Here is an 18,591-nt window from a genome sequence, read left to right as displayed (position 1 = left end):
TTTTCAGATTCGTATGTGTTTAGAAAAAACTGGACAGTTTCCTTTGCAAAACGCTAATTTTGATGGTGTACAACACAATTCCCATAAACTACATTGATATGGTTGTAACACGGCGAGATGTGAAAAAAATAAAGAGATGTGATTATTTTTTTGTAAAGTATATAAGCCCATTTACCCCACTTATTAAAAAAAACAAACTAAAACTGAAACTATCAGTGGCAGAAATGGGAACTACAGCGTGAATCACTGTAGTTCCGACTTCGCTACTTCTTTTCATAAAGCATTAGCATTAGCATGCTAACATTCGTAGGAGCAAATTAGGACAATTGACGCTAGAGGTTTCCTGTTCAAAGGTAGGCTAATCTAGCTTCAAAAATTGATGACCACTCATGAGCTGCTCAATGTTTGCTCCCAACATTTTATACTTAATGTGTAAATATACTAGGAGACATATGACTTTTCCCGTGCTGGTTAAATACGGAGCTAAATATGTACCTTGAACTTAACGTCACAGAGAGCTCTTGTTGTATATATATTGCTATGCTGTAAATATGCAAACAGATTTGTTTTACGATGCAATTTATGAGGATGCTTAGTACTCAGGTGTCAGCTAGAAGGCAAGGTTTACATTTAAAACTGCGTTTCCCACTTGTGCTATTTGCATCATGACAGTGTAAAGATGACAAAGTCTCTTTAATTTGTTGTTAGAGAAAGTGTCTTTTTTGTGGTGTAGAATTTAAGGTCGTTACTGAACAAATGAAAATGAATATAAACATTTGCACTCTGATTTGACTTCAGTACCTTTTCTGTTCAGCCATGAAAGTAGTTTTTTCAACAATCTTTTATTTGAATGCAGCATTATAATATACGTAGTAAACAAACTTAATGAAACAATGCACCAAAAGAAAAGATACCCAGATCAAAATTTCTTGAGGTTGGTGATATTTAGCTTTAATCAGCTGCCATGTCTCTGTCTCCCCCTGCTGTAAAGCGCATGATAAAACAGCTCTACTCTGATCTCATAACCCATTGCTTCTTCTTGTCTTTAAATGTTGCCCCTGAATCACTCTGTACCCCAAGCTAATTTTAGGCAAATGTCCACATTAGAAGAATTATATTTTCTCCAGCGTACAACGTGAAACCCAACAGAGCAGCAGTTCAGCTGGATCATAACTTGGTGAGGCGGAGGGTGTTGAGTCGCACTGGGAGAATGGTGGATCCCTCTGCATAGCAAATCTCTCGCAAAATCCCGTTCCAACACTTCTCTGGCTCATCATATCTGCAGTAAAGACACACATGTAAGTGCTGGTTGTAATCATCGTAGCATCATGAAACAGTGTAGAGCAGCAACAACGAACCCAGCGTACCAGACGCAGACCTTCAAAGAATGATTTCCTCAGAGAAACTCTTGTAGGGTTTCATATGATACGTGTTGCAACAACACACAGCAGATGAAATACTTACTAATGTTCCTAGGAGAAGACATCCAAGCAAATTAAACCCAGAGTTTAGACACAGCAACGTTCAGGGAAATAAAAAAATAGAATCCAAGTTCTCCATTTCAGACTCTATGCGCTTCTGTCTGCACGATTATTTCTAAATGCTTTCCATGATGAGAAAGGCTCTTTGATAAAATGAACGTGGCAGCACGACTGAGGTTTTTAAGCTTACAAACTGGAGGACCGCTAGAGATACAGTATGGCCTGGATGTATTATTTATTTATTTATTTTTAACATTTATGTCTTAGATATTGCAGATTAACTGACTGGTGCATCTAAAAATTGTGGATATTGTTAAAAAAATAAAAACGTACACTTATATACAGAAAGTGAAACTCGATATTAAATAGATTAATTACACACACGTCAGTAGAAACTGATCAAATCCATGCTACGCTGCACAGATGCAGTAATTCACATAAAATGAGCCCCTATCCAGTACTCAGTGCATAAAAATTAACTTGTTTTTCAAATGCCTGAAATAACTGTTTAAAACACTCTCCTTTATTATTTAATTAGATAGTCACTAATTATGAATTTTAGCATCTGAGTCATAAAAATAAAGACTTAAATATTCCACTCTGTCATGAATCTATATAATGAGCTTCAGTTGTTTGTTTGTTTTTATCACTGATAGGTATTTTTCTAGAAGCTACATAAAAGAACAGGCAGTTGTGACCTCCAGGTCAGTTACACTAAAGAAGAGAACACTTTAAACTGACTAACATTAGACTGAATATGAACTAAAGTAACAACAAAATGATAATACCAAAAAATCTCTATCAATCACAATCTATATGTGCATTTAAATCACAAAAGGTCAAAGAAACAGTGAGACGTCACAGCCGTGATGTAATGTGGCCTCTCACCTCCACATATCGGTCATCTCGGTTGGTACAGGCTCTTCGCTGGTTTCGTTGGGCATCATGGCGTAGCCTCCGATGGCGTACAGGTAACCTCCTGTCGAGATGAGGCTGAGGGAACTGCGCTCCTGAGGGAACTCTGTAAACTCAGACCACCTGCAGGTAGGAAGAAACAGAATGAACAGGAATTTAACAGTATTGATCTATGTCTCTGGGTGTTATGATCCCAAAGTGTTAGTTCTGATATATCATCAGTATAGTATAAATGCTCTTCAGTAATTTACTAATATTGATCTCATGCACTTTAAAATGAATTTTGGAAGAAGACATATGCACCACTAGAAATATTTACATAAATCAAGTGTATTTGTTAATACATGATTAATAATGGCTACATTTGAACAATGTTGTATTTTTTTCTGTGTAACTAATACATGTTAATTATAAATTAACTGAATTTGTTAATTCATTAACAGTTGTACTTGCTTGAATGGCAGCCTAAGACTAGTATTTTTCATTTTGCATGATTATGAACATAATGAATATTAAAAATTGACATTGGTTGAGAAAGTGTCATTGCTGGAGCAAGAATTAACGTTTAATCCAACTTTGGCTAGATTAGCAAAAGCTAAGTGCTAAAGGCTAGCTTGCTAAACTGTTTAACCTTATAGAAGATTGCTAATGAATGGTAAGTCTTAGCTGTGGTTGTCAGGAAGGGTATTTACCTGCCAACTTGTTAGAATAGTGTTAAAAACGTAAATTTATTAAAGAAGGATTCTATTTCTTAACTAATTCGGCATCATTGCTAATGCTAAATTCTATGAATGAATTTAACTGCAGGGGCTAAGAAATAAACTCTGGGCAGTCACATTAAAACATAAAACGTTCTTGTTATAACAAGATTTACATCTCATTGAAATCAAAGTGTGTTCTCATTTTGACAAGAACGGCCGTAACAGTAAAAACAGCAACAACTCCAGGACTGTTTATGTGTCTCTAGAAGAAACCGGTCAGAGGGAGCCACTTTACGCTCCTTCTGACTGGGAGCACTGATGCACTGAGGCAAACGTAGAGGACTGTGGCAAATGATACAAGTTTTACGTGTGAGGGGTCAGTTGGACCCCATTTCTACATACAGAGGTTAAGAAAGAATGCATTTTTATAGCTTTGTAAAACAAGCTATAAAATGCATTCCGTTTTAATTAAACATAAAACTTGTTTTGTTAAAATGAGAAAGCTTCTCGTCTAGTTTATAACAAGATCTTGCTGCTGGATTTATTGCTTTGGCAGCTAAAAGCTTCCATGAAACTCAAATCTGCGTACATGTTAAGTTTTTTACCCTGTACCTTGCCAATGAAAGGCTTATCTCAACTGTCTTTGTCTGAGAAAATATTGTTAATGTAGATTTTAAATTATTTCAGTAATTGTTTTGTACCATAACAACAATCTAATTGTACTTTCGTTTTTCAGATGAATCCATGAAAATAATAGGAAAAGAGTCAACTCCAAAAAATATATGCAGATTGTTACACTAATTCCACTGTTTAAAGTAAAAAGCCTGCTTGTTTTATCAGTGTGATGTGTCATAAACCTTGGTAAGAAAAAGAAAATGTTTTTCTCACTTGTTGGCGGCAATGTCGTAGACCTCCACTGAGCTGGTGAGGCCTGAGTCGGTCACTCCCGTGGCCACGTAGATCTGGTCCTGATGGACGGCGATGCCAAACAGAGACCTGGCTGTCGTCAGAGGAGCCAAGTCCTTCCACTCAAACTTGGTGGGGTTGTAGACGCAGACTCTTCTCATACATTTCCTGCATGAAATAATTTAAAACACCATGCTGAAAAAGTTGGGGCCCCATTTTATGAACACTTTTGTAAATTAGGGCCACATTTGATAAAAGTTGGGGGAAAAACACATAAAAAAAAGATTTACAGATTTTTTTTATTAACTGTAAAAGTCCAAGATCCACTTCTGTTTGGCGATGTGTGTCACTGTGGCATGCCTGCCTTCACTGTGCTCCTTGGAGGCCTTAATATTTACTGACTTACAATATATACAGAAACAAGAGAAAATGACTGATTTCTCTTGGTACTTTTTATGCACGTTTTCCACTCTTTTAAGCAGATTGTGTTCTATGCCATATATGTGCATCAAAAAAGCAAACTTTATAAACTTTAAACTGAACTGTTATGATGAATGGTACATCATCATACCATAACAACTGCTGTTTTATGTGCTGTTAGTTCAGTGCTATAGTGACACAATTGAATAAACTGGAGCAAATCAACTAGAAAAATAAAGACCAGATAAGGGAAGTCACAAAATTAGCATTGAGACATTTTTCTCTTTCATAATTAATACGTGTGACGTTGAGTGTCGTACAAGCCACCTACTTGCTCTCAGACTTTCCACCGATAACATAGACAAGACCATTGTGTGCTACTGTTCCGTGACCGTACACTTCATAAGGCAGCGGGTCAGACTCTCCCCATTTGAACGACCTGTGAGCAAAGAAGACCATGTGTCTCTATGAGCAAATCATATCGGTGTTAAATGTGAACGTCAAGACCAATAGAGTTGTTATTTGGAAGGGAGCACATATTTCCAGATCTGGTTATTTTAGATATCTTTAAATGATTACAAATCTATAAGAAGTCACACATGATACACTTACTGTCTGTCATAGATCATGACTGAACTCAGAGCGTGCTCTCCCTCCTTCAGTTGTTTTCCACCGACAACAAAGATGGAGTTTTCAACTTCAGCCAGGCCGAACAGACACCGAGGATTTGGCTGGGAAGGCATCCCCAACCACTCCGAACTTACTGGGTCAAACTGTGGATGAAAGCATCAGTGTGGAGAGAGATTTTCTTAAAGTTAGACTTTTAAAAATGACAAATATAATCAAATTGTAGAGCCACAAAATATACAGATTTAAAAAGCAGAAACAGAAACGGTGGATACCAGAAAAGCTCATTTAAAATGGAATGTACCTGCTACCAACAAACAAGAAAAGCCAAGTTTCATAGCAATGGCTCTCTACAGCAAAGAGGCCATATTATATTACTCATAATGACGTATTATCGCAAAACGTGGAGTATGACTGCTTTGTGAGTTACAGCATTAACCACTCTTCAAATGTTATTGCCCCATAAAATTACCAACAGTAGCAATTCCTCCTCTTATCAGTGCCTGAGCCAAGACTTTGAGAAATTCAAAATCTGCATTTTACCATTACTTGTAACAACCATATGTGTAGCTGGATCCCTTTAGTTTAACCAGTGACAAGGACAAGGACGATGCTTTCAGAATAATATTCTGACTGATAGATTACTTTTATGCTATTAAACCTTTTACAAGTAAAAGACTGGTATTACGTAGGAGATAAGATTTTCGGCTTCTTCCATTCACTGCTGATACATTTAATGCAGCCACCGCTTATCCCAGATAGCATTTCTCTTCACTTTATCTTCTTCAGTGAAGAAATCACCCTAAAAATATTCACCTTATGAAATAACATTTAACCTGGAGACTTTGGTATTACTACTTTGTACTTGGGAGTCAAATGTATTATGCTTTGATGACTAAGTTGGTTGCTTTATACATTACTTCATCTTCTTTGGAAAACCTTGATTACTTTGTACTCATATTTTCAAGCTTTTTACACGATAATGAATAGCAATCCAGATCTACACCACACAAAAAAACTTCCAGTTCTTTAACAGAAGGCAAAACAAAATGAAACCAAACTAGTTTCTAAGATTTGAGAGACATTTGCTCCCTTTACCTGTAGGAAGTAAGACACGAACGGTTCGTCCTTGTCCTCCTCATTATAGAGAAGTCCCCCAACCACAAATACCTGGTTCTGCTTTGTCACCAGGCTAGAGTGGTTTTTGGGAATCTCTGTAGATTCTGACACGACAAAACACTCATTTCCCACCGGATCATAGGCCACAGTGCCAGTGTTGTTGATCATAAGTACAAGGTCCATCTCAAACATCCCAAAGCGAGGGTTGTTGTTCAAGACTCCTGGCAGGCATGCCTCCTCGTCATCCTCCCTCTCCTCATTGCTCCCCTCTCCTCCCTTTGCGCCATCGCTGCCAAGCCTCTTCGGCATGGGGAGGCGACCTTGGTGGGCATCTGTGACGAGATCCATCTCCTTCTTGATTTCTTGGTTGAATCGGATGTACTGGTGGCCCTCAACTTTTTCTTTGAAGTAGTCTATGGAAATGAGCCTGAATCGGACGCAGTGTAACAGCTCAGGGAGTTCCTTTAGCCGCATTGTCTCGTCGTGTTTGATCCACTCCATCAGGGATTCAAAAACCTGCTCCTCCCGTTCAACGTTCAGGGCGTCTGAAGAGAGGATGATGGCTAACTCACTGGGGCTGAGCTGGAAAAAGTCCTGGTCCCTCACAACAACCTGGTAACGTTCACAGATGAACTCCCTGGCACCAAGAGCGAGTCTTGGACAATCCAGAAGAAGCCCTAGTTTGAAGATGGCAAGGCAGTTTCCCAGCACCATCTTCTCCTGAAGGTAGGTCAGACAAACGGAGAAGATGGAGGGGATCTGGTACATGTTGGCGACCATGAAGATATCCTGCACATTCTGCTCTGTCAGATTAATGTCAGATGTGTATAAGTAGCGCAGGATCATCTCCATGACACTGGGGTCCACATCTTTAAGGACTATCTCCCTCTTCTTACTCTCCTCTAGCTCAGACAGGAACATGGCCTTGAAGAAGGGGCTGCTGGCCGCCAAAACCAGACGGTGGCAGGGGAACTCCTTGTCCTGGATTTTCAGGACACAGTCCACAAACTTGTCATTGTCCAAAAGATCACACAGTCCATCCTGGAGTAGGGTCTGTTGGTACATCCGAGGCTGCCGCATCGGGTCTATCGTCAATGCCGCCATTTTGTTGGTGGGGTTTTGTTCCTGCTACGACAGAGCGGGACTGCCGGTGCTCACTGGCCTGCTCCGACTGCTACAAATAGCCTCAAAGTGTGGGTAAGATTATGGCTTCAGCTGTCTTTGACTGTCACTGAGTGCGGAGGTCCGTGGTATTTATAGACTGGGTCCCCACAAAGCAAAGATGGGGCACACACAGAGACAGCGCTCAGAGGAATGATGGCAGCGGTTAAATCCAGCAAACAACTCATCTGGCAGCTGTTCTGATCTTGATACTGTAACAGACTTTCCTATTTTTAATGTATCACATTGTGGACATTCTGAATTACAAGCAGAGGAAGTGACATATACGTTGCTATTAATATGTATTTACCACATCCATGACTCAAGTTAGTATTAAATTAAAAAAAGTAGAAATCTACTTAAAAAAAAAGAAATTCTGTATTGCAGCTTCATCATGTGTAAATTATTAAATGTGTTAACATTAAAGCTTTAGAATGAAAAAAAAGAATAAAATATGTAATAATTTACAAATAAATTATAATAATAATCCAGTTTCAGGACTTAATTGAAACTTTGCATATATTTTTAAAGAATACCAGCGGTCAGGTCTCCCCAGAATACAATGACACTGCGTCGTCATTGCATCGGACTCGAAAATTACTTATTTATCTGGTAGTGGTCAGTTACTGTGAGTCATGGAAAAGTCAAATACTGCTAGAAAACACTGACATCTAGTGGTTAAAATGGCACACTGAAAGAAATCTGAAATTAAAGAGTTTATCAGAAGTTTCCTAATTTAACTTTTTGTATTACAAAAAAAATCATTGTATTTGTAAATTTACATTTTCCTTTTGAGAAGCTGAACAATAAACATGTAGTGTGTGTGTTAGGAAACAGTAATATTATATAACATGAAAAAACAAATCTAATCAATAGAAATTGTCTAAATTTAAATTCCATTTTTTCACTCAGTTTGTACTATAAACATTTTCTTACACACTAATATTTGTCAAATTATATGGAAGTCACTTGCAAAACATCAGCACAATTGACTAATAGCCTGACTAATTAACAGCACCAGCTAATCATTGTTGTATTGAACAACAATGATTCTGGATTCTCAATCACAGAAAACTTGTTTCCTTTCTGGAAGCTCTGACCTGTCAATGCCGAATACAGTTGAATAATATGAATAAAACATTTTCACATATTTTATGGATGCACGTTTCTTTGGACGTCTGCAGGTTTTTAATTGGCTGGACTGAATGTGAGAGCACTCCATGTTTTTCAGAAAGATCCAGGAAATATGCAGAGGAGAACCGAGCCTGAAATGGAACTTAAAGACTTCAGATCCAATATCAAAATCTGTCAAAAGCTGCTTGTCTACCACAGAGTTATATTGTCATTATTCATATGTAAGTGAAAAATAATGTGCTGCTGGATCGTGTCTTTAAAAATTTTAATGGCTAATACGCCCCAAAGCTTCTTTACATCTTCAAATCTTCAAAGTATTCCATTCAGACAAATAATAAGCCACTTTAGGTTCTTATAACAAATTTACCTCGGAACAGGATGAAATAAATCTTTATTTCAGGACAAACAGTTAAATAAACAGCCATTCGCATGAAAACACCGAATGACAAAACATATTAGTCTTTATAAAGTTTCCCTCGTTGCCTTCCACATCGAAGACAAGCTGCAGGTTTTGTTGACAGGCACTGAAAGACCAACCCAGACTCTTTAATCGTTCTATTGTCTACCAGAGCAAAGTGTGCGCCTGAAGTGTGTGAGATGGTTGGAGGAAAGATACACCAATATTTATCAGTAATTTTCTGTCAAAAAAAGAAAAAAAACCCTGTGAAGTGGAAAAAGGCAATCATCTTCTGCACGTGGTTCAAAGACTTTGATACATTCAGCATCCTAAGACATCCAATACTTCTCAACTATTAAAAACAAAAGTCTGTCCTCTACTGTTACTAGTACAAATACATTACAATCATCTGAAAGCTTTGTGGAAGACCTCCACAGCACCCTTTGTTTGTGTTTCTTATTGCAAGTTTCTTTCAAGTTTCATCCCCTTTAGGGTTGTGACAGTGGGCTCTGAAGCATCTAAAGGAAGAAAAAAAAACATTTGAATAAAATAAACTATACCGCAGGTGATGAAAGGCAAGAATGTTCAAATCTGAGAATAATAAAACGGTAGTGTCCAAACAGAGCAAAGTAGCTGCTCATAAAAAAAAAAGACTTTACCTATCCTCTTATTAATTGTTTTCCTTTTAAGGCCTGTGATCTGCATAATAAACATTTGTTCAGATAAAATACAAATACAAAACATGTCATTCTTGGATTTGTGCCAAAGTATGTGTACGATTATCTGCTGCAAGTGCACTTCAGGGTACTTTATGTCCATAAATACTGACTCACTTTTGACAAGCAAAAGCTTCCGCCCTCGTGAACAATAAAGGTGCCAACCGGCTGTCACAGTCTAGTTCTGTTACAGTTGGCGAGGCTAACGATGAAACCTTGTCAGGGGCCTGCCATAGAAGTTTTAAAAAAAATAAATAAATAAAAATGCAGTGGTTTTACGATTGATTATTCAGCTTTCTCTTTGCCATCATCCACTGGCTTCACTGGGTCTGGATCCTCCAGCAGGGCCTGCTGGCGCTCCCTTTCCTTCACCAGCTGCACACCACAGTAGGTCACAAGCAGCACGGACAAGGTGGACAGAGGGAAACCTGAGGGATGAAAGTTTTAGAAAAACGTAAGAGTCATGAGTGAGAATTACACTAAAGTATAGTTTCACAGTAGCGTAGCATCAAGGTAAAGCTAAAGACCAAGGTACTGCATCCTTGTCTTTTTGACCTGAGATATTTAAGGCTTTTTACACATCTTTACCAGTGTGTTAGACCCACCTTTGAAAATAATCCTTCTGCCCACCAGCTTGGCAAACTCCAAACTGTTCAGGGAAAGAACATTGTAGAGGACAATAGCCCAGAAGTTGGCAGCGTTGAAGACACCCCTGATCCTACGAGACATGGCTTCGCCCATCGCTCCCTACGTACCGAAAACAAACACAAGTGACAGAAATGACTTCCTCAAATCTGACATGGTCAGATGAATAAAGAGCTACTGCATTTTAAAGCTGCACATTTGTAACTTTTCTTGAAAATATGTCTAATATGAAACTGGCAACAGACTATGAGGCAGATAATCTGTGCCAAATCAATCTCCTCCACTTTCTCCCTGAGCTACTATTCCACTGCTCTCAGTCAAAGACAACCAATCAGAGCCAAGAGCAGTTAATCAATCACATGTACCTGCTGCTAAATGAGCTAATGGCAGAGAAATAACTTACTGTTACAGGAAAACTGTTAATCCACCATCATAAGTGGCCATTCTAATTAGCCTAGCATTCACAGCAGGCTCTGCTGAGCGGGAGGGTGATTGACAGCACTAAGACTCGCCTTCTGGTTCTGATTGGTTGTTTCTAGTTAGCACTGGGAAAAGGCAGAGGAGCTTGATTTCTTTACAGACCATCTGTCTCATACCATACTGTCACGACATAACAGTTTCAACAAATATGTAAAAAAATATTTCTAATAAAAATCACACGTTGCACTTTCCAGAAGTTTTATTTATATTAATGGACAAAACTATGTTCAAACAATATATTTAATATATAAAAAGAGGTTATTTTTTTGTATCACTTCTCACCTCCATGATAGAAAAGGGTGGGATGGAGAAGAACTTTGCCACCCACAGCTCAAAGTTGAGGCCAAAGCAGTTGAAAAATGACCAGATGTAAACCAGCTCACACGGGCCCAGCCACAAGGTGGTGACGGCAAAAGTGCAGACTGTTGCAAGAAGTTCTTTAAAGATCTTGTCATGATTCTCGCCAATATAGTCATAGACATACCTGCAAAATTTCAACTCAGATTTTATACCGTCTCGAACGGAAATGATATTGTATTACCAAACTGTCAGGTGTCTGGAAGTTAAATCCCAAAACTCACTTGCACAACCAGTCGTTGATGCCTCTGTCAAAGTGCCTTTAAAAAAAAAAAAAAAGAAAGACATTTGTTTTGTGCAGCAGCTAAACAGTCACCTGATTTCTCAATAAGCAACTAAGGAGGAAGTGGCACGTACGTCTCGGCAAAGACGTAGAGCATGGTGATACACTTGGGAGGCTGAGGCGGGTCCAGGTGGTCCAGTGTAGCCACAGTGTTGATAACACCAAACATTACAGCTGCTTTTATCCAGTCATACACCAGGTTGGAATAAGCCAGTCCCGCTACAAACATACCAGATCGGACAATCTGTCAAAACATTGCATTTCTATTCTACGCAGTTTTTAAGGTGTTGAACTCGACTTTTGCCAAAATAAAGTTTTTGTATGCCTTGAACATTTTAAAAAGCGCCACATTACAACCTCAAACTTCAATACGTGGCTTTAACAAGCAAGTTTTAAAAACTGCATGTTTGTATCTATCTGTATTTACTCTGATACCTCTAAATAAAAACCAGTAGAACCAATTGGATTCAGAAGTAATCTAAAACAGAATCCAGTCTCTAATCTCAGCTCACTGACAAGCAGCTTCATGAAGACCAAAGCACCAGCAAACAGTTCAGGAAGAAAGTTAGGGAGAAGCTTAAAACAGGATTGGGATATAAAAACAACAATTTCCCAATCTTTGGACAGCCTGGAAAGCAATCCATCATTTGAAAAGGGAAAGAGTACAGCACATCTGAGTGGGCCTTTGTGGTGAATATTCAGCATTGGCATTTGGTTAGTGGATAAGTTGATATGGCTATGTGTGTGTTTGACCCAAGGTATGAATGCTGGACTTCCTGGTGCAATCGCTTTCAATGGAGGAGGAAGTCCGATCGGTCTGTGTCTCAGTCGGTGACTTAGGGTCTTTCCAATGTGTCACCGCTGATCCAGACGTAGCCTGAAGTTTGCTTGGCGCACGCATTGTAGATAGCATATGTAGATAAATACCTTGAAGTTTGTGTTTGTAACAGGATGAAATGGAAGAGGCTCTGTAGAGCGCAGCCAAACCGTGATGCTATTACTGCTCTTGAAATGAGAACTAGATCAAGAAAGGATTTATGCAACAGATTTGCATGGTAGAAATCTTTCAGTTCCTCACCCAGACAAGAGTCAGACAGCTTGTTGACCAACTTCATGTCGCTGGGTATAGTCAGGATGTACAAGTAGTGGAAGAAGACGTCCACCACCAGAATAACTCCCAGGTGTAACAAGGCCTTGGTGGTGATGTTCCACATCTCCCTCTCCTTGCGGGTTAGCTGAGTGTTGTTAGCCTGTGGAGCAGCAGTGCAAACATGTAGATCATACTAGATTACACTGTAAGAAAAACAATCAAAACAATTCTATGATAGAAATTATAAATACCAACAGTAACAGATCATAAAACCTAAAACATTATATTGCCATAGAAAATACATTGAATTATCATAACTCAAGAAACATAAATTTAAAGTAATTTTTATTTAGAACTTGTAGAAAACACAGAAATGTATATTTAAAATTCTTAGAAATGGTGAAATCCATAGAAAAATACTGTAATGTATCATACAGTTCTGCCCGTTTTTGTCTCTAATTAGTAATTTTCTGTAAGTTCTGAACTGTTAAAAGTGGCGGCTGCCAAAATATTATACTGTAATATCCTCTATGGCCATATATAATTCTGGCAACCACAGCTGCCGGTAATTTACCATAAAGTACACACTTTTTTTTTTACAGCGTATAATGCTAGAAACTGAAACAAATATCTAACCATTTGGATAAGTGTGATTGTGTCAATGACTGAATGTAGTGTGAAGCGCTACATTTGGATCCTCTGAACTTGATAAGTAAGAATACCCATAAAGACTGCAGTAGCTAAATACCTGCAATGGATCCACACATGGTGTATGTGCGACCTTACCTGGGCATGAAAACGGTCAAAAGTCATAATAGGTCCAAAGAAGAAGAACGGGAGGTAGAAGTTGTATTTCAGGAGGTCAGAGAAGGTGTAGTTGCCCTCTTTCCTGTCACAGTTCTCCAAAGCAAAGCTCATGCAGCGCATGATGCTGAAGCCACAACCTCCATAGAAAAGGATGTCTTGCAGGTCAAACGATCCAGTCACCAAGGCCTCCTACATGGGGGAGTCAGCCATTCCTGAGCTTCAGGCACAGAAACTTTATATTGGGTGCAGAGATGTTAGTGTAATGCCTCGTTTTATTGGTATTTGATGAACACGTTGACAGAACACAATTGGAGTTCTGTACAAAAACTGGAAACCACCACTTATTTCCTCACATACTGCAAACAAGGTGCCAGACTTGGTTGTATTTGTCTTAAATGAGCTTGAGTAAAATCACCTCAGAAGAACCTGTTCTTAAAGGACAGGTTCCTTTAAGAACAGGACAGAAGTTCTTAACAGGACAGCTGTTGTTGCTTGCTACACCACCATCAGTGTGTGAATATGTGTGTGAATCACTGACTGTAGAGTGTAGCTCGTTGGGGTCCTATCTGGACTTGATAAAGCGCTATACAAGTACAGGCCATTTACCGTTTGAAGACCACTAAAAATTTTACAAGGAAGTCCAGCTCCTTGGAAGCAAAGTATGTAGAAAAGAAGAGGTTGAAATCTTCCCCAGTTGCTATCTGTAAAGTAAATGTTGTGTTTGGCATCATGTAAACAAATGGTATGTTGATCCTTCTTATGCAAAACTGGCACAGTCAGTCATCTGTGCTTGGGAAGCCAAAGAGGAAACCGCCCACGCACCTGCCAGGAGTTATACGGCTCCAGCTTGATGGAGGCCAGCGTGCTCAGACCTGCAGCAAAGCACATCCACTTCTTCTTGACCAGGGCGACGCTGTACAGTATGATGCAGTGGGACACAACCAGAGTCATGAAGGTCCAGCCCATGGTGACCAGGACGGCTATCCCTCCGTACGCGGCAAAGATCAAGGGTCTGTGCTGCAGGGTGGGGGGAAATCAAAAAAACAGGCCAGCATTAAAGGGATGTTTGGCCTCAGAGCAATTTATCTTCACTCCTAATTAAATGCCACACTACATGTAGCGATGTTAGTAAAAAAAAAAAAAAAAACAGTTTCAAGGGGATTATGATAGAGGCGAGGAAAAGGAAATCTACTGTCCTACAAGCAATTAAAAAAAGACATGACAAGGCTTGTAACATTCACGGGTTTATTAAAGTTACCTTACATCCATCAATACCAATCTTCATAGTAAGCATGTAACAGGACAAAAGACATCTTTAAAACATGATCATTTGTTTTAAATATCTCAAACATAACGGTGGCAAGCAAAAGCAGGCAAGCAAACATCTCAAGAGTGCCAGGTGCAGTTCACGCTCCTGCGTCACCACAATAATATATCGAATCTTAGGTTATATGTGCAGCACCTTTGAACAACGTTCATAAGTATGCAACCCTTTGGATGTCTTACACTTGTTTATTGCTTTTGAAAATAAATCATGCTCAGCAATATTTGGCTCCTTCGAGAGAGGAAAAGTATAAAAGAATGACAAGTGATTGTATAAATATTCACTCCCTCAAAGCGTCTGACCTAACAATCTCTACGTACAGCAACACAAACCCAATCAAATCATTCGCAAGACAGACCCTATGCAACACATACATTCTATACACTCCGCATACAAACAAAAGACGTGCAGACAAACAAAACGGCATTGCCTCTGCTCTGCAACACACTCCCACACACCTTTGGAGCGAGCAGGGTAAATATCTTGGCAAAGATCACGTGACCGGTGAGCGCAAAAAGGATATGATTGCGGAATGTAGAGAACCACATCATCCACTCGAAGTCTGCAACATCCTGTGAGGTGAAGAAGAAGAAGAAAACTGCATCGGGTAGCTGCTGCAACACCCACTCATATCTGTGCTTGCTGTGAAAGGAGAACTCACCATTTTCCTGCCAAAATAATGCCATCCTGGCTTCACACTTTCCTTAAAGGCCTTTCTGTTTACATTATCTGAATGAAGGGGCAGACAAGCAGAAACATGAGTTGAGTAATTTTGCAAAAATTATTCTGCCGGTACTCAGATGTCTTATGAGCGTTGTTCTGGTTATTGGATTATCTTCTGTGTGAATTTAGTAATGTGAGAACCCATTAGATGATATCGAATGTTACATAACCCACTCGGTGCTGAGCTTTCTATTTTTGAGGTGGGAATCTATAATCGTGGAATAATCTTGTTGGAGGAGATTAGTCTTCTATGAAGCCTGAAAAAAAAACTGCAACATGTTCAGAAATAAAGTAACATTAATAAAAAGAGAAACAGCGCTTGTAACATTTAGTTTCTGACTGGCTGGCGCTGGTGTAGCTTTTGCCCGATAACCCTAATGACTGTGAAAAAAAAAAAAAAAAAGAGAGAATGATGTGAGGGCAGGTCGGGGGAAAAGCCTCTTACTTCTGGGAGCAGAGCCAGACTTTTATTGCCAGTATACAGAGCTGCTGCAGCATACAGACACGGACCGTAGAGACAAGGCAGGCGGTAAACCGTGAAGCAAAAAAACAAAACAGGGGAAGATGACTGGCAGCGGGAAAGTGCCTGGACTCATCATCTGACAGCACAGATGGTGACAAACAGTACCAGCCACCAGATTACACTCAGTCCATTCAGATCCAGGGGTGTAAGGGGACTTCCAGCATGTAAGAGCCGGATTATTTTCACATTAAACATTGAAAAATCCTCGGTTATCCCTGTTTATAAAAAAAAAGGGATGACCGTCTCTAAATTGTCATCACGGTAATAAGAGCATGCAACAGCAGTTCCTTTGGGTAAAATGGCCTCATTTCAATCTATTGTGTGAACTTTGGTCTACTTTTGGATTAAATTGGGAAAAGTAAAAGATGAAGACCCAGTTTTTGAAAACAATTTTAAAAGAAATCCCACTTTTCAGTTGAATTTATTTAAACAATGTTTTTCACCAGAGAGCAAGCTTGCTGGGCCACTTTCTAGAAAATGACCCACACGCATATACAGAGCCTTAAAAAAAAAGAGAAAAAAAAAAGGCATTCACATCTAATAAGCTGTTCCACATTCTGTCACCTTGTAAACAAGAAACTTTAATGTAATTTACTGGAAATATTTTGAGAAAGAAGAACAAAAGCTAGTAACTATGACATGGAGTGGAAGTGATTTTTTTTTTTTTTTACAAGTAATCTAAAAACAATGTGCATCTGTCGATACCCCTTAAAAAAATCTATTGCAACTAAATTATCTTCAGATATTGCCTGGGTTATTAAACGATCCATACATAGGGTGTAGCATCCCGAGCTTTGGAGATCTCTTGAATCACTGTTAGAGTATGGCAAAACGGCAAAGAGACATAGCAGGACAAGGAGAGAAATAAACAGAAGAGCAGCCCAGAAAACCATGGTAACTCTGGAGAAGCTGCAAAGATCCATTTGTTGATAGGACAACAATCAGTCAAAAGAAAACAAAAAAAAAACTCCAAAAATCTGGCCTATGTGGAAGAGTAGCAAGAAAAAAACGACTGCAGAAACAAAGCCATTGGTGCAACACTGGTAAAAAATATTGTTAGTGGATTAACAGAGGAATGTAATTGTGATGATTCCTGAAGTCATCACAATTAGGAGCTTCTTAAAGAAACAGAGACCCAATTTCAAGGTGTTAAATTGCTAAGGGAAATTTATTTTAAGTCATGTTTGATATATGCAGCATTATTATAACAGCTGAATGTAACATAGTTACTTGATTGTGGTACAAAATGGTACCATGTGCATAGAAAATATATAATATCACCCCTTTATACATGAATGCTTATAATAGAATAACTTAAATCAAAGCAAGTGATTTAATGGCCAAGTCAAAGCCCAGACTTAAGTCAAGCTCAGAATCTCGTGTCAATCTATCAGACACACACACACACACACACACACACACACACACACACACACACACACACACACACAAATCCCAGTATAATCCCTTGAAGTTTGTTATAACTTGACAAAACACTGAACAGTCTAATTAGGGAGATAGCTCTAACATTCATGTGTTGTTGTTTTTTTTTGTGCGTGTGTGTTTTTGAGTATTTTTCAATTCCCCCCCAGAGGGGTTACGCACTCACCACTGGAGGCTTCAAATATCCAACTGCCAGCCCATATCAGAGCCCCTGCGAGCACAGCAGAGTAGAGATACAGCTCATATCTGGGGAGAGCAGCCTTGATCCCCATGGCGAATCTGTGCGCTGGACGCCTAAAAGTGTTGAGAAGTAGTTACAATAGCCCACTATGGTAACTGAGATCGAACCAAAACATATCATTTCTAAAGAGAGAACGTTCTCAAGGGATTTGGGAGAGGAACTGACTCCATTGACAACCAATTGAAAGAGCTGTTCATTTATTTTTCAACCCGCTGAAGCTGAATTGAAATAGAAAAATACCAAGTGCCACTTTACTAATAACCCTTTACGATCGAGAGACTGTAGACTTAAATGGGACTGAAAGAGGTCTGGCTCCTTGGAATCAGCACCGTCAGCTGCGCAACCCTACCTCTGATTCCTATTTTAGCTCTCAGTCGCTCTGCTGTGCAGCAGGGCAGCTGCAGTGCTATGTGATCTGAGCCCCGCTGCATGGGGACTCACTTCACAGAATAATTAGCTGTGACTGGAATAACCAAGAATGGCACATCGGGAGTTAGAAAACTGAGGAAGGCTACTTTTTTTTTTTTTTTTTTTTTTTTCCCCAGAGGAGGATAGCGCCACTTGCGCCCTGCCTGCGCGTTCATCAAGTTCATGAAGCGCACTCTACTCTAAAAGGAGTTGGGCTAAAAACTCCGACGTGCCCGTGCCAACATGTAACCATGGCTGTGCAGRATCCCAACAAAGTGCTCTGCATACAGATGAAGGGGTTTTTCTTTCCTTCTTTCTTTCTTTTTGTTTGTTTTTGTTTTTGTTTCACTGCTCGACAAATAAAGACGCATGCGCCAACAGACTGGGGTTATTTGGGATCTCAATTCAATTCCTTGTAACAAATAAGATAACAATAAATAAATACAAAATAATAATAATAATTCTTACCAACCTTGTGTCCGCTTTGCACAATCAGTGTTGCTTCACGACTCTCCAATAAGGAGAAGAAATGAGAAGCGAATGGCGGCCACTGCAGGTTCACTAATTCATCCGTCCCTGTGCGGGCTTGGCGCTCCCTGCGATCACCAGCCAAGGCCGGTCAGGATGTTGCGGGCTCAACCAGAGGAGGAGGAGGAAGAAGAGGAGGAGGGAAAGTGGAAGGAGGAGGAG

At 39.4% G+C, this 18,591-nt stretch overlaps 2 protein-coding genes across 4 annotated transcripts; both read right to left on the bottom strand.

Annotated features, from left to right (window-relative positions):
- Positions 1 to 830: 830 nt before the first annotated feature.
- Positions 831 to 7,650, bottom strand: klhl40a (kelch-like family member 40a). The gene is made up of 6 exons (XM_008432953.2): positions 6,149 to 7,650; positions 5,036 to 5,196; positions 4,755 to 4,862; positions 3,986 to 4,171; positions 2,370 to 2,519; positions 831 to 1,279 (listed from the first exon to the last, which is right to left on the bottom strand). Exons 1-6 carry the CDS (start codon positions 7,271 to 7,273, stop codon positions 1,168 to 1,170), a joined length of 1,842 nt encoding a protein of 613 aa, XP_008431175.1. The 5' UTR covers positions 7,274 to 7,650; the 3' UTR covers positions 831 to 1,167.
- A 1,188-nt stretch (positions 7,651 to 8,838) lies between these two features.
- On the bottom strand, positions 8,839 to 18,559 carry hhatla (hedgehog acyltransferase like, a). 3 transcript variants are annotated; one of them, XM_017310160.1, is made up of 13 exons: positions 18,370 to 18,559; positions 17,419 to 17,546; positions 15,225 to 15,292; positions 15,022 to 15,135; positions 14,498 to 14,518; positions 14,062 to 14,256; positions 13,219 to 13,428; positions 12,421 to 12,592; positions 11,417 to 11,561; positions 11,284 to 11,319; positions 10,985 to 11,186; positions 10,183 to 10,324; positions 8,839 to 10,005 (listed from the first exon to the last, which is right to left on the bottom strand). In XM_017310160.1, the coding sequence occupies exons 2-13, from the start codon at positions 17,522 to 17,524 to the stop codon at positions 9,863 to 9,865; spliced, it is 1,554 nt and encodes a 517-aa protein (XP_017165649.1). In that variant the 5' UTR covers positions 17,525 to 17,546; positions 18,370 to 18,559; the 3' UTR covers positions 8,839 to 9,862. The 3 variants fall into 3 exon arrangements, with proteins under 3 accessions (XP_017165649.1, XP_017165648.1, XP_008431172.1); XM_017310159.1 differs by having other exon boundaries at positions 18,374 to 18,558; XM_008432950.2 differs by lacking the exon at positions 14,498 to 14,518 and having other exon boundaries at positions 18,374 to 18,556.
- Between the last annotated feature and the right edge of the window lie 32 nt (positions 18,560 to 18,591).

Source organism: Poecilia reticulata, linkage group LG17, assembly GCF_000633615.1.
Source record: "Poecilia reticulata strain Guanapo linkage group LG17, Guppy_female_1.0+MT, whole genome shotgun sequence".
Lineage (NCBI taxonomy): Eukaryota > Metazoa > Chordata > Actinopteri > Cyprinodontiformes > Poeciliidae > Poecilia > Poecilia reticulata.
This window is presented reverse-complemented; position numbering and strand designations above follow the sequence as displayed.